The following is a 14,897-nucleotide window of genomic DNA, read 5'->3' on the forward strand; positions in this document are numbered from 1 at the left end:
TTATTTTATTTTATTTTATTTTTTTTTTGGTTTTTCTCCGGTACCGGGAACCGAACTCACGACCTTGCGCTTGCCAGGCAGGCACTTTGCCGGTGAGCTAAATCCCCAGCCCCTAAGCAGTGTTAACTCAATAAATAAACAGTGTCTTGCAGTACAAGTAGTATGTCACACTGAACATCATATGATCACAACTCCTCCCCCCACTTTAATACACAAATGCTTTGGATTACGAGTAGAACGAATTATTCTTGTAAACCAAGGTTTTACTGTATGGTCTTTACTTCTTGCTCTTAAAAATAAAGTGGGGTAGCAATCTTGTAGTCCTGCTGATTTTCATCCCCTTGTATGTTTTAGCTTTGAAGAGTTAACTTGAATACCCTTAGTGCCTTCATGTTATGCCCTAGACTACTGGGGTTGGGGTAGGAGTATGGTTGTTGTTATTTTGAGATAAGGTGTTTCCCTTCTTCCCAAAATCAACTCAAAAATTGGTCAATTCATTGTTACATTCTTTTTAGAGGATATTAATGTATTTAATTGTGAACTTTTAAAATTCTTAAAATACCGTGAAATACAACACATTCAGAAAAATACAGAAAAAGATATACACCATAATAAGTTATCAACACATCTACACACCACCCTAGGCTGGGAAAGAGGACACTGACAACATTCCCAGAAGCCTTTTCTTTCCCTTTCTAATCATAACCCTCCCCCACATACAGGTGAGCAATAACTTGATTTTTATGTTAATCGCTTTTTCTTTGTTGTGTATCCCTCTAGTTTTTGTTTTGGTTATTTTTGATCTTTGTATAAATGCAATCATAGTACGTACATTATTTTGTATTTGACTTACTTTAGCCAGCCTTTCGGGTGTCAGACATACTCATATTGTGTTTAATTGTAGCTCTTTTTTTTACGGTATGCTATTATGTATACATCACAGTTTATCCAGTCTAGTGTTGATGGATATGGAGTTGCATTTGGGGGAAGTAGGAACTTGATGGACACATGGAGTAATGTAGAATTGTGGGGTCACAGGCTATATATTTCTTCAATTTCAGTAGATAATGCCAAGTATTTTCAATGGTTACAGTATATTAGCAATGCACATTATACTAGCAATTCCAGTTGTTCCACCTCCTCGCCAACACTTGCCATATTTTATGCTTTTAGCCATGACAGTGGTGTGCTATTTTTTAAATTTGCATTTTCTGTTTTGTGACTTTAATGTGCCTAAAGTGTAAGTATGTTGTGTATTTGGATATTCTCTTTTGTGAAGGACCTGTTCAGTGCTCTTGCCCATTTTTCTAATTTTGTTTACTTTTTTCTAAATGAAGTGTAATTCTTTACTTCTCATCATAAGCCTTTGTTGGTATCTTCCATTTTATGGCTTGCTTTCTACTATCTTTAAGTGTCTTTTGATGAACAGATTCTTACTTATAGTGCAGTCTAATTTTATAAATCTTAACTAGTTCTTCTTGGGGTCTTTTTAAAATTTTTTCCCTGAGGTTATGAAGATAGCCCTAGCTTATAAAAGCTTTATTATTTTGTCTTTCATATTTAGATATGTAGTCCAACTAGAGATGATTCCTATATGTTGTAAAATGTAAGAATCAAGTTTTTATATTTTTACATGGATATCCACCCTTTCCATGATGCCCTGCAGTTCCCCTTTTGTTATAAACCAGTCTTTATGTGTCTGGTATATTTCTAGGCACTCTGTTTTTACCATCTTTCACTATCATTATTTTGATTGCTGTAGTGCTCTTTTAAAAAAAGGCTACTAGAACCAACCATCCCACTTTCTTCAGTAGTGCTTTGTAATCTTGGCTCATTAAATTGTCATATAGAGTATCGACATCACAAAAATTCTCTTGGAATTTTTATCACAATTGCATTGAATAAAGTTCAATTTCTGGAGAATTAGCATTTTTACAGTATTTTTTCCCACCTATGAACATGGTCTGTCTTTCCATTCACATAAATCATTAATCATTCCTAAAAGTATTTTATAGTTGTATACATTGCCATCTTATACATCTTTAATTTTATATTTTAAAATACAATTAATATGCTATTTAAATTTTTGTCTTGTTGCTTGTTATATAAAAACACAACTTGATTTTGTTGTTTTTCAACTTATATTCAGTAATTGTGCTGAACCCATTCATTGTAATAACTTTTCTGTGGATTCTTTTGGATTTTCTAGTGTATAGTCATACTATTTATGATCGTTTAATTTGCTGATTCATAATCCTTAAGCTTTTTGCTTTTATACTTGAGCTAGGAACTCCAGTTCAGTGTTAAATAGAAGTGGTAAAATGGCGATAGTGGTCATTTGTGCCATGATGACCCTCCCACACACCTAAAGGGGATCCCTTTGAACTTTTTACCACTAAGTACATTTGTTACAGAATTTTTGTAGATGCTTTAAAATCAAGTATATTCATTTCAATTCCTGGTTTTCGAAGAGTTACAGTGTAGAATTGAACTTTATGAAATGTCTCAAATATTCATGACTTTAATTTTATTGGTAGTGATATATTACACTGAGTGAATATAATGTTAAGCCATCATACTACCACCATAAGTCCAATTTATTTTTATTTTTGTGTATTTTTATATATTTTAAGTATTGCCTAATTCCATTTATACTGTTTAGGATTTTTACACCTGGTGTGTAAGTACAGTTGTCTGTAATAGTCCTTTCTTTGTACTTGATACATTTTGAAAACTTATTGAAAGAAATTGGGGAAGAGTTTTATTATGTGAAAGAATTTGTATGTTATTTCTTGTTTGCCAGTGAAGTCAAGATCTAGAGTTCTCTTTCTTAAACTTTCTAGTTATGGATCCAGTTTCTTTAATATTACATTTTAAAATTTCTACATTGGCAACATTAGTTGGATTTTTGTAAATGTTCCTCCATAGCCTCCCCTTCTCTAGCCTAATTGCTGTGGCTAAAGTTTAAAGTACTATATTGAATTAAGAGTAGTGATAGTGGACATTCTTGTTTCATTGCCAGGCTTTTAAATTTTTTATTAGTTTTTTTCAAAGTGCTTACATTTCAGCTTTAATCCTGTTTTTTCTAATGTTTGTTTTTCTTTTGTTTCTTGGGTTTGTTTTGTTTCTTAGCTAGTTCCATGAAATACTTCTTAATATGTGACCTTTTCTTATGTATGCACTTAAGGCTATAATTTTAAGGTAGAAAAAGCTTACACAAATGTTAATATTCTCAGTTAAAATATTTCCTGATTTCCATTGTGACCTTTTCTTTGACAGTGCATTTGCAAAAGTCTAATTCTTAAGGGCTTTATTTAATCTTTAAAATTAGATGTTAAAAAGTAATGTAAAATTTTTTGGTTGTAATTGCACTATCAGAAAACTTACATAAATTACTTTGTCAGTCAAATTATTTCAACCCTTGGAAATTTGTTGTCTTGCTATAGTTTTAAAATGATGAGTATTCTACAGTTAAGATACTGAAGTCTCTATATATTAAATCACTTATCTTTAGTTCACCCTATATCTTACTAAGTATGTGCACACAGTTCTTCTCTCACTGCTGATTGTAGCTTTGGGTATTTCTGTATTTCACTTTGAATCTTAAAGCCATTTCATAGGTACATGCAAATTTGGAAGTGTTCATAGCTTGAACCTTTGCCATTGTGAACTGTCACAGATAAAACACTTAGTTTACTTTGGCTGGCACTGAGCCACATCCCAGCTTCCTTATGATTAGTATTTGCATGGTATGTCTTTTTAAAAACCTTTTGCTTTCAACCTTTATGAATTCTTATGTTTTAACTAATCTCTTAAACATTTATTTAATACAGTCTGACAACATTCCAATTTTGACAGCATTTACTGCATATTTAATGTAATCACCATATATTTGGATTTAAAGTCTACTGTTTTATTGTGTCCTTTTTGTTTGTCCTGCTGTACATATTTTCCTTTTTCCTCTTGTTTCTGGCCCGTTATTGTTCCCTCTTACCTTTTTGACTATTACTTTTTCCATTTTTCCTTCTGTTCAAAAGTTTTACCATTCCTTCAGTAAGTAGCATAAAGATCACACCACAAACCTGTCTGTTAATTGATACTTCTTTTTTTTGAATAACATGCAAGTACTTCAGTACACTTTAGCTCTTGTATGATTCATTGCTGTTGTTACTGTGTCTTTTAATAATCTGTGTTTTAAGTCCCACACATTGTCATTGTTGTTTTATATAGTCATTGTTCATTTAGGCTTGTATATTTGCTATTTCCATTGCCTTTTGTTTTTCCTTACGCCTCTAACTTTTTTCCTGAGGTCATTTTCTGTCTTCCCTTTACTGTTTCCTTCTCACAGACCCATCAGTGTCAAGTCTTCTCTTTGTCTGAGATGTCCTTATTTCACCTCATTCCTGAGGCGTTTACTATGTATAGATTTGTAGGTTGGCAGTTACTTTCTTTTCATCACTTTCAGAGTACCATTTCTACCTTCCATTATCTCTGTTGAGATTGGAACCTAATAGTTGATTCTTATTTGCAGGCTCTTGGTTTTTTCTGACGGCCTGTGAATTTTTTCTCTCGCCTTGGATTTTTAGCCTTTGTATATCTAGATGCTGACTTTTTTTTTGTAGTTATGTAGGCTTTCTTAAAACAGTAGGCTAATTTCTTTGTTTTTTTCAAATGCTTTGCCATTATCTTATCAATATTCCTTTTGTAGAATCTCTCTCCTCTCCTAGTATTCCATTTAAACATACAGTAAATCTTACTGTATCTTTTTTTTACCTTCTTTGATGACATTTTCTCCAACTTGATTCTAGATTTTTCTTCTGACTTAACCTCCCATCTATTAACTATATCTTCCTAGTTCCTTCAGTATGGTTGTTTTAAGTCAGTCTGATATCCACACTATCTGGAGTCATTGAGGGAATTTTTTTTTCTATTGTTTTCTAGTTTCATTTATATTGTCTCCTTTTGTTCCTGGTTATTTTTTATTCTAAAAACTACTTGTAAATATATTTTGAGCCCTAGGATGCCTTTATTTTCAAAGAATGCTTTTATTTTTCTGTTAGGTTCTAAAGCACTAGCAGTCATGGGTCCCTTTAATCCAATTTTAGGGATTACAGTTTTCTGACCATTTATATCATTTAGAGTTAAGTTACAGTGTAGGCAGGAGTTGTTAGAATTTCAGTTTATCCTTCTGTCTAGAATGCAGACCTTGCATATCCCAGTTTTAGTATGGAGGTTTTACCAGGCAGCAACTCATGCCCTTTTACTCTGTACTCTATGGAGGACTGTACAGTAACTATTGCGGGCTTTGTGGACCATACAGTCTCTGTCACGGTGAACTCTTTGCTAAAAAGGTGGCCACAATTAATAATGAATGTGTTCCAGTAAAGCTTTATTTTCCAAAATAGGATAGGCCAGGTGTGGCAGCCCCAGCTATAGTTTGTCAGAAGCTCTGCTCAGACTCTGTGCCACCACTTCTGGGAATTCAGATCAGTACTAAATGCTGGACCAGTCTGTCCTCACTGTACCCTGTTAGCTCTCCATCTTCAAATATGTTGATTTTTATGTTTGGTCAAGGTGTCATTAGTAGGGGATTTAATCTGAAAAACCTAGTCTGCTGTTACCAGAATCTAAAGATTTCTCAAAATTTCTAACCTTACTATTACTCCATGATATATGACTTTTTCAACAGAACAAGTTTGGGAACATGTTTCTACAGTCTTTCTAGACAGATTGTGTATTCCAGGGTTAGCCGTAAAGCAGTCCTCCGTTACAGTTTCCTGTGATGATGGGAATGGTCTCTGTCTGCACCATTCATTCACTGTGGTAACCACTAGTTAGCCATGGCTGTTGGGCACTTCAAAGGGGCTAGTGTGACTGGAACTAAAATTTTAATTTAAATTGGCTTTACGGGGGCTGGGGATTTAGCTCAGCGGCAAAAGCGCCTGCCTGGCAAGTGCAAGGTTGTGAGTTCGGTTCCCGGTACCGGAGAAAAACCCAAAAAAAAAAAAGATAAATTGGCTTTACGTTAAATATTTGTGACTGTTTAGCTCAACATGGGTGCAGTTTAAAAGGAAGAATTTCATCTCAGAGTACAATGTTTTCTTACACTTCCACCCACTAAAGCATCCATTTTCCAGGCTAGTACAGCAACTCCTTTAAACTAAACATGTTGGATGAGTGATGTTTCACAGATACTCTAGGTCTCACAGAATGTTTCCATTTATTCATCCACGTGGTATGAGACACAGTGCATGCGTTGTCCTAAATGGACAACATAAAACATGGAGTCAGTTTACCTTCTAATATGAGTTTTTTTCTACAGGGAAAAGGTCGTATCCGTCGAGGAAACCATCCAAGTACATCCTCTCCTGTTGTAGTGCATTTGCCTTCCATGTCTGATGTCCCAGAAGAGATGTTGGGTAGCGAGGCAGCCATGGAGACCGATGTCACAGAACAACAGCAAGCAGCCATGCAGCAGGAGGAAAGAGTGCTGACTGAGCAGATTGAGAACCTGCAGAAAGAGAAGTAAGTGTGCAGAGGGGGCATCTTGGTCACTTTTCTTTCAGTGCTGAGACAAAATACTCGACGCCCAGAATTAAGGAAGGAAAGGTTTATTTAGCTCACAGTTTGTGGAGGTTTCAGTCCGTAGCTGGCTGGCTCATGGTAGAGTGGCACATGGCAGAGGGCAACAGTTCAGAGTGGTGGAAGAAAGCAAAAAGCAATGAGTGGAAAGGGAGGAGTAGCTGCAAGCAGCCTCCTTCCCTCACTTATGTTGTATGCAAACTACCTGCCCCAGGTTAATCCTACCATTGGATCATGAATCAGTCATAAACCCTAGAAGCCCGCCCCAAGACTGCTTGAGGATTTGGGGAAACATTTAGTCACAAACCATAACAGGGAGAGAGAGACTTGTTTATTTCCTGCCTCCAAGCCTTTCTTTGTCATTAAATATCTCCTGTGCACCAAATACTATGGCAGAGAATATAGAAGATGTGGCGGTAACAGCTATGTTGCCTGTACTCAGCTAAAGTATGAAAACTGTCACCTCGGGGCAGGATGTTCCGTGAGCTGGGAGGCTTAATGCTGTTACAGCAATGATCTGGAGAGGCTGACTAGGACAAGGTGGCATCCACAGCATGTTTCAGTCTTGGTCAAGGTCATGTCCCACAAACAGTGGAGAGCCGAGACAAGGTACTGGTGGCCTGATGGGTCAGGAACCAGCCTTCCTGATTGGTTTTGTAAAGGAAGCCCAAAATTTCCTGGCTAAGACAAAGGAATGGGCATTATTCACAACTCTGAAGAAAGGGTGAAGATCAATATGGCCATGTGTTTAGGAACTGGATGAGCAGGGTAAGGCAGCAGCTCAAATGGGCGCTTGGATACTGGGTAGAGGAATCGGCTGCAACTTAAGAGAGGGACAGATAAGTAGTTCTGTTACTTCCATCCTCACTAGGGTGACACTTGCCCTCCCTCAGAAGAATGTATCCCATGGTTCCCCTGGAAGGTGCTATGTACACGTCCACATCTTGAAAGGATCTTGGTTCTGCAATTCCTGGAACTCACATCGTAGGTCTCAGAACTTGATTCATGAGGGAGGGGACATGAGACTGTTAAAAGTACTTTTTATCTACTGGGATTGATTCTAGAATTTTAGGTCAGCCAAAACAACCAGGCGTTAGCTGTGAAAAACACGGAAGTACAGAGGTGGTACACACCGAGCCGGGACTGGCAGCTTGCTGTAAGAGTGACATGAAAAGATCTACCTCAGCTTTGGTGAACATGGTGTTAGAGGTACTGAAGGATAAGTAAAAATTTGCTAGGAAGGGAAAAGTCTTTGCAAAGAAAGAACTATGAGCAGAGTCTCCGATGAGCATGTACATGGCATATGACAATTTTAATTGCAGTAGTGAGGTACTAGTGAGACTGTGCTGGAAAAGGTTGGTGGTCTCGAGGTAAAGTAAAAGTGGCATCTGGCAAGAGAAGAGTTAATTAAAAGAATAACAATTGGAAGGTGGCGGAAATTGTGGGTAGACAATAAAGTATTGGATTCTGAGCTGGAATATGTCCAGACAATGACAAGTTGCAGAATCTGTCCATTGAAGCAGTTTGCTTATAGACAATGGAGGAAAGGAAGGCACAGACATAAAGGAACTGGTATTAGGGCTTAGAAATGAGTTTTTACAAAGATAATTGAAGTAGTTCAAGGTGTTGTCAGATGGTCCTGAGAAAGCGAGAAAAGGAGCCATGGACCAGAGATCTGAGGGGGCATGACTATGATAAAGGAGAGCGAATACTCTTAACTGGAAGTGACATAGCTTCCAAAGCCAGGAAAGGCCCAATGGTGGCAATGGTAGAGGATAAAGTTAGGAAAGCTTATGGGCATAGGAGCTGGCAGGAAGTTTAGAGGTTATCTATTTAATCTGTTTTCAGGATTAGGAAGTCAAAGGCTAGAAAGAAGAAAATACTTTGCTGATGCATTTAGAACTCTGATCTCCAGATTATCAGTTGAGAATTCATTTTATCTAAAGACCTCAGCTTACCTTAGCCTCTCATTATTAGTTTTATGTTTGCTGTGTGGTGGGTTTTTTTGGTTTGTTTTTGAGATAGGATCTTTCTATGTAGTTCAGGCTGGCCTTGAACTTGCAGTGATCCTCCCTAGTGCTGACATTACAGGCATGCCTCACCAACCCCAGGTGTGTGTCTTTTAGCTGCATAGTTTTAGCTATCGCCATTACGTTGACATATATGTCCTGATCACCACCCTGGAGGGGCCAGTAAGAAATGTGACTGTCTTTGCTACTTGAATTTCACTCAGGGTCTTCTTCCTGTTACTTTCCTTTCACTTCTTACCAAGTGCTAAATGGATCTACTGATGGTATCTTACAGGGAGGAACTAACGTTTGAGATGCTTGCACTGGAACCCCGTGCCTCTGATGATGAAACCCTTGAGTCTGAGGCCTCCATTGGGACTGCTGATAGCTCAGAAAATTTGAATGTGGAGTGTGAAGGAGCCATGTCCGAGAGATCAGGTAAATGAATGTGTCAGACCAGTGATTCCAGGTTTGTTTGGCAAACAAGGCATAAGACCTCCCAAACTAAGATAGTCCCTTTTAGGGGTACAGTGATCTTAACATGATAAACTGCATCAGAGCAATCCTTCAGTGTAATACAGTTTTTTAGTAATTTAATGTTTCCTTCTACACATACCAGAGGAAAGCCAGTAGTCACAGTACATACTGTCTTACTGTCCTATGCCCGTTTTCTGATGGTGAGGCAGAAATGTTGAGATGGGACAGTATACCAAAGGAGAGGTTTAACGGAACAGCATATCTCAAGGAGACAGATCTCAGTACTTACACTCGGCTTATAAAATGATGGTGACTGTTCTAGGTCTCTGCTGGTGGTTTAGTCACATACCAGGCTTCCTTGGGGCTGATTCAAAATGATACAAGAATTGGGTAGAGAGCTCTTCTAGGACCAATCTGAAAGGTGTTGGCCGGTGGCACAGAAAGTAATAAAACAATAAAATGCCTTTATTGCGGGGCACGGAGAAGACCACAGAGGGGAGGAGTATGGGGGTGGTGGATCTTCTGAGGGGTGTGGCCAGAGAACAATGGTTAAATATGGTCAGGCTGGAGGCGGGGTTTAGGGGGTGGACCAGCTGAAATGGCATGCCGGCATTGGGTGGGAGTGTGGGAAAATGAAACAGGATACTACAAAAAGGGCAGTAGGAAGTTGTAATTTGACTCCAGGGAAGAAGGGTAGGGCATAGCACATGGCCTGGAGGAGCCAGTACCATATTGGCCGTGGCATATAACCTCCAGTAGGTGGCACCACAGTGACTCTAAAGGAATTACAATAAGGGAAAAACCTATCACGTTCAATCAGCCAGGACCGTCCAAATTTTAGTTCACCCAGTATCTGTGTGAACAGTGACTGCTGTTCATTACTTGACCGACTGTTTTAGAGGGAACTGTCATTTACAGCCTTGGTTTCTTGTTTTGTATTAGAGAGAAGCTTAGGCCTTGGCTCCCTGAAGGCAGCTACTAAGTCTGAACCTTCAGCCAAAATGCGAAAGCAGCTAAAAAAGCAGCAGGACTCTTTGGATTCTTTGGAGTCCACATGTCTGTCCAACACTGCATCCTCTCATGGCACCAGAAAACGCTTTCAGATTTATTCCAAATCTCCATTCTACCGAGCTGCCTCTGCTGGTGAGGCCCCAGGAATGGAAGGACCATTGGGCCAGTCCAAAGCCCTGGAAGACAGGCCTCAGTTCATCAGCAGAGGAACCTTCAACCCTGAAAAAGGCAAGCAAAAACTAAAGAATGTGAGAAACTCACCTCAGAAAACCAAAGAGACCCCTGAGGGGACAGTTGTATCTGGCCGCAGGAAACCTATGGACCCGGACTGCAGCTCCACCCAGCAGCTGCCTCTCCTTGGAAATAATGAGTTCATGGTCTGAACTGGCAGATGCGTGTCCCCTCACGGCAAGCACACATCACCTGTCTGGGGCCTGTTCTCGTCACCTTGCCACAACAGTCCTAATTGTGGTTCTGCCTCCGGGCTCAGCGTATAGCTGCCTGTGTGCTGAATTCCTAGGCCTCCGGCGCAAGTGGAAAGGCCTCCTCGAAGCTTGCTGGGAAGGGTGCCAGCTGTGCCTTGGCTGCTGTATTTGAATCGAGATTTCACTAAACAAAGCCACCTAGGCCTGGGGATTTTAGTCAGTGATCGTTGCCTCTCCCCTACCTTTCTTTACTTTCTCGGAGATAGATGTTGAACTGCTGGAGGAAATTGTGGACCTGAGGGACCCTCTAATCTCCAATATTGGAAGAAAACAGAAACATTTCTTAACCATGACAGCAAAAAGCCTGCAGGTTTATTTTGAGATTAAAGAGCCGGGGTAGAATAGAATTTTTTCCAAGCATTCATAAACAAAAAGCCTAAAGCTCTCTATTTTAAAATATTTGAAAAACACTCCATATTATATCTGGGGAAAGTAAAAAAGCTGTTGTTTCCATTAAGCCATTAGAGCATGTAAGAGATACCTGGTTATACAATGAAGACTCGAGTACATGCTTTGTTTTTTGATGTCAAAATAATGCTGGTTTAACTCCTGGTTAGTTCCTGCCAAATCTGTTGCATGGGATGAAGTTGCAGTAGCCATACTCTTCTCATGTTCCCTGTTCCTAAGATCAGATTCCTCTAGTTTTTTTTTTTTTTTTTTTTAAATGTCCCAGAGACATCTGAGCGATCCCTAAATATGAAGGCTTCATCCTAATCCATCCAGGTATTTCACTTTGTATAGATTAAGCTGAAGACCGCACATGAGCCTATACATCTTCTGGTGGGTTCCCACCGTGGACTTAGTGTAACCATTTAATCACTTGACCCCCAAGACATACAATACTGCATGAATAAGTGTTATAGAAAGCTGCCAAAATTCAAAGGTTTTAATATGACCCATCTAACGTCTGCTTTATTTCCCTCAGACCATCAGTATTAAATAGAAGAAAAAAATCAAGGACTACTTGAAGCTATTTTTGTTAATATACTGGTTACTGAAGTTTACTGTAAATATGTGTATAGTATATCTATTTCTTTTTAACCTTGTGCTTCCCAGGGATTTTCTTCCTCAGACTAGAGGCTGTTGGATAGGGAGTGAAAGCCACTCATCCCTGGGTTGAAGCAAAGTGTGACCATCTTTTTATCACTGGTGGTCTACACACCTAAGTTATCACAATATTTGAAGCATCTTAACATTTGTGCGATGGAATCTGTTTTTGTTATTTATAATGTATAAAAAAATGGAACCCTTTCTTGAGTTAAGTTCATGAAAATGTTTATTTTTAAAGTTAACTACATGCATCTTGTCTAACTACCACATGCACTGTTCTGAAAAAGAGCCTTTACCACCTGTAACCTGAATTTTGGTTATTCTTTTCATACTTCTTTGATTTGAAGTTACAGAAATACTGAGTTTTGTTCAGGCAGAGTCTCTCCTGCTATACAACACTGAACCTCATGCCATTGCCTCAGTGGTCCTTGGCCAGCCCCCAAGGTCAGGTCGGAGCATCATTCTGCATGGCAGCTTAAAGGCAGCATGCATTTGTCATCCTCCTAGTTTTGGTTCAGAGTTGAACCAGCGCAAGGAAGACTTTAAAAGCTCCAGAATGATGATAGTTAATCAGCAAACGTAAGGTTTTATAATTCATGAACATTTGCCACCTGTTCGTGTCCTGCATGATGAACATTAACCTTTAAAAGTATGAATTTCAAAGACGGGCATTGGTGGTATGTGCCTGTGGTTCCAGTTAGCAGGAAGCTGAGGCAGGGGGATTGCTTGAGCTTAGGCACTTAATTAAGGCCAGCCTGGGCAACATGGCAAGACCTCCAAAGCAAAGTAGGAATATCAGAGACTGTCCTGTGCATGACTGTGTGCAAGGAGGGTGTGCTACTTGCCTAGCCAATATTCAGTTGTGCACTTTGAATATTCTTGGGAGAGTAGTGCACTGCTCGGCATTGACTGTTACTTTCCACTTGTTCCACAATGTTGTTAAAACCATATTTTTTAAAAAAGATTACCCTTGTGAATAATTTCATTTTTCCCAGAGGGATGACCTGGGGAACACATCTTGGCACATGTTCTCCCATCTAAATCTTTGTGGGTTTTGTTTGTTTTGTTTCGTTTTGTTTTTTTTTTTTTTTTGGTAAGATAAGCTTTTGGCAGTTAAAAACCATTTATATAGGTCACTTTATAGGAAGTAGTTGATGGATGTTAAGAGACTTTATAATTTTTCTCAGGGACCTAAAACCTGAATTTGGATAAAATTAAATAAAAAAATTGTTTTTTGGTTGCTAGGTTTGTGGATTTCTAGTCATTTCACAAGCTGCCAGGATGGGGTTGGTTGGGAGGGGAGATCTGGGCCATTATAGGAATGTGTCACAACAAGTGTATCCCAGCCCACACTCCTTTGAGGGAAACAATGCTGCTCTCCTAGGATGACAGGCGTTATTTCCCAATGAGATGAAGCCATAGCTCTTACAAACTGTTAGGGAAAAAATGCTATGTCCACTTCCCTCTGTTCTTAATTGGCCCCCTGCACAGCGAATGTTACATCAGCACCAAGGGATGCTGCATTACATTCACTTGTGAGTAGGATATTTATCCTGAATGTATATCAGATTCGTGGTTTCCTATTGCTTCTCCTCTGCTGCTTTTCTTTGATCTTAAATGTCTCAAAGGAAATACCTGAAGGGCAGCAGTGAGGCGGCACCACATTCAAAGCCCACACTCTGAAATTCAGTCAGCATCACAGTCCCAGCCCCAAATAAAACATTTATCCTTCTGGTATATTCTTACTGTAATTGCATTATGTATCATGGAAATATAACAAGCAGAGAAGTCAAATTTCATTCTGGATCACAGATTGAAGTAAATTAGCACAGGCAGGATTGAAGGAGGTGATATGCTTAGTTTGTGATACGCTTGTTTTTTCCCACCATTTAGATTATTTGGCCACTCTGGGCTTCTAGAAACACAAACAGAGAGCCAGCCTACCTCCTGTGAACCCTGCAGAGGGACCCAGAAGGACCCAAGGTCAGGAAGCTGGAGTCCCCAGCTTCCTATAGCTCTCAGCCTGCTGAGATCAGTGGAGACTTCTGTATTCCATCACAGTAGGGCACATTCCCAGGTCAGAGCAGGGTTATGGAAATGTGCGGAGAAGAGGCAGGCAGTCCAGCATGGTCCTGCTCTCTCACCTCAGATTCTGTGGGCTGTGTGTTAACTGTGGCCCTGTGAATTTGTACCTGTCACAAGCTCTCTGCTGACTGAAAGAGGATTCTCAGGATGTGTTCGAAGCTAAGAGTCTTAATCATAAACGGTTCGGGTGGCTTTCTCATCTGCCTCGTCCCCTGCCCTTGGTGGGGAACTAGAAGTGGGGTCTGCATCATTCTGCATTGAAAATGTAAGTTCACCCACCTTTGTGACAACTCCTAGCTGTGTCTCCCAGCACCATGCTGGCCTTGGGAGTAAAACCCTTGGTATTTGTGGGAGTCCTCTGTCTTTTGTGTCCTTAAAATAACATGCAACCCATTTTTATCTGGAACCACCCCCACATTCTGATTCGGTGTTAAAAGTGTAACTGCAAAAGGATTGACTTGAAGGCTCCATTAAGTCTTGGCAATCTCTTGGTTGAAACTTTTCATAAAGGTCCACCAGTGGGGCTGTCGCTTTGCTGTCCCTCCATTCCTAGTGCTTATCAGTCTCCTTAGGTCATACAACAGTTACACCTCTTGAATCAAGTGTTTGTATTTACTATGGGAAAGGTGAACTAAAGATTAGTATTATATTATTTTAATGGATTTAAAGTAATTTATAAGTATGTTGTGTAAATTTTTTAAAGACTATGTATTATAAAAGGATATATCCTGTGAAATATAATATCATTTACTGTTGAATAGAATAATGCTATAAGAATGATTTATCTCACCCACAGAACGGATTACATTCCCGATGCAATCAACAGGCACTTTGTAACTTCCTGTTTTAGGGGGAAGACAAGACATCTGTATAAAGTACAGTTTGTGTCCCTCAGAATATGCACTGTATGGCTATACAAAAGCAGCTTGATGAACAAATCACCCCATGGCTCATTAAAAAACAAAGCTTCCAGAAACAGCAGTATGTGTGGTTTCTTTTCTACCCGTCGTGGCTCCCATCCCAACTCCCGTGGAACAGCATGGAACAGCAGTGATTTCTTAGTTACAATGCTGTTTCAAGGGAAGGCCCCTTCCCCAGACTAACAGCATGCAGAGGTGAGTTACTAGAATTCAGCTGAATTCACATGAAGACAAGATTCCAGGTGTTGGTTTTCCTGTAAGGGACGCCAGCTGCTGGC

General features: G+C 39.4%; 1 protein-coding gene across 7 annotated transcripts in view; it reads left to right on the forward strand.

Annotated features, from left to right (window-relative positions):
* The window catches only part of Myo9a (myosin IXA), a 207,138-nt gene extending 192,463 nt beyond the window's left edge, over nt 1-14,675 (forward strand). For all 7 annotated transcript variants that reach the window (XM_013518986.1, XM_013518991.1, XM_013518987.1 and 4 more), the window contains 3 exons: nt 6,323-6,525; nt 8,887-9,029; nt 10,011-14,675. In XM_013518986.1, the coding sequence (XP_013374440.1) occupies nt 6,323-6,525; nt 8,887-9,029; nt 10,011-10,462 (798 nt within the window). In that variant the 3' untranslated portion in view covers nt 10,463-14,675. The remainder of the gene's footprint in view (nt 1-6,322; nt 6,526-8,886; nt 9,030-10,010) is intronic.
* Nucleotides 14,676-14,897: the final 222 nt, after the last annotated feature.

Source organism: Chinchilla lanigera, unplaced genomic scaffold (assembly GCF_000276665.1).
Source record: "Chinchilla lanigera isolate Chin_1 unplaced genomic scaffold, ChiLan1.0 scaffold00049, whole genome shotgun sequence".
Classification (NCBI taxonomy): Eukaryota; Metazoa; Chordata; class Mammalia; order Rodentia; family Chinchillidae; genus Chinchilla; species Chinchilla lanigera.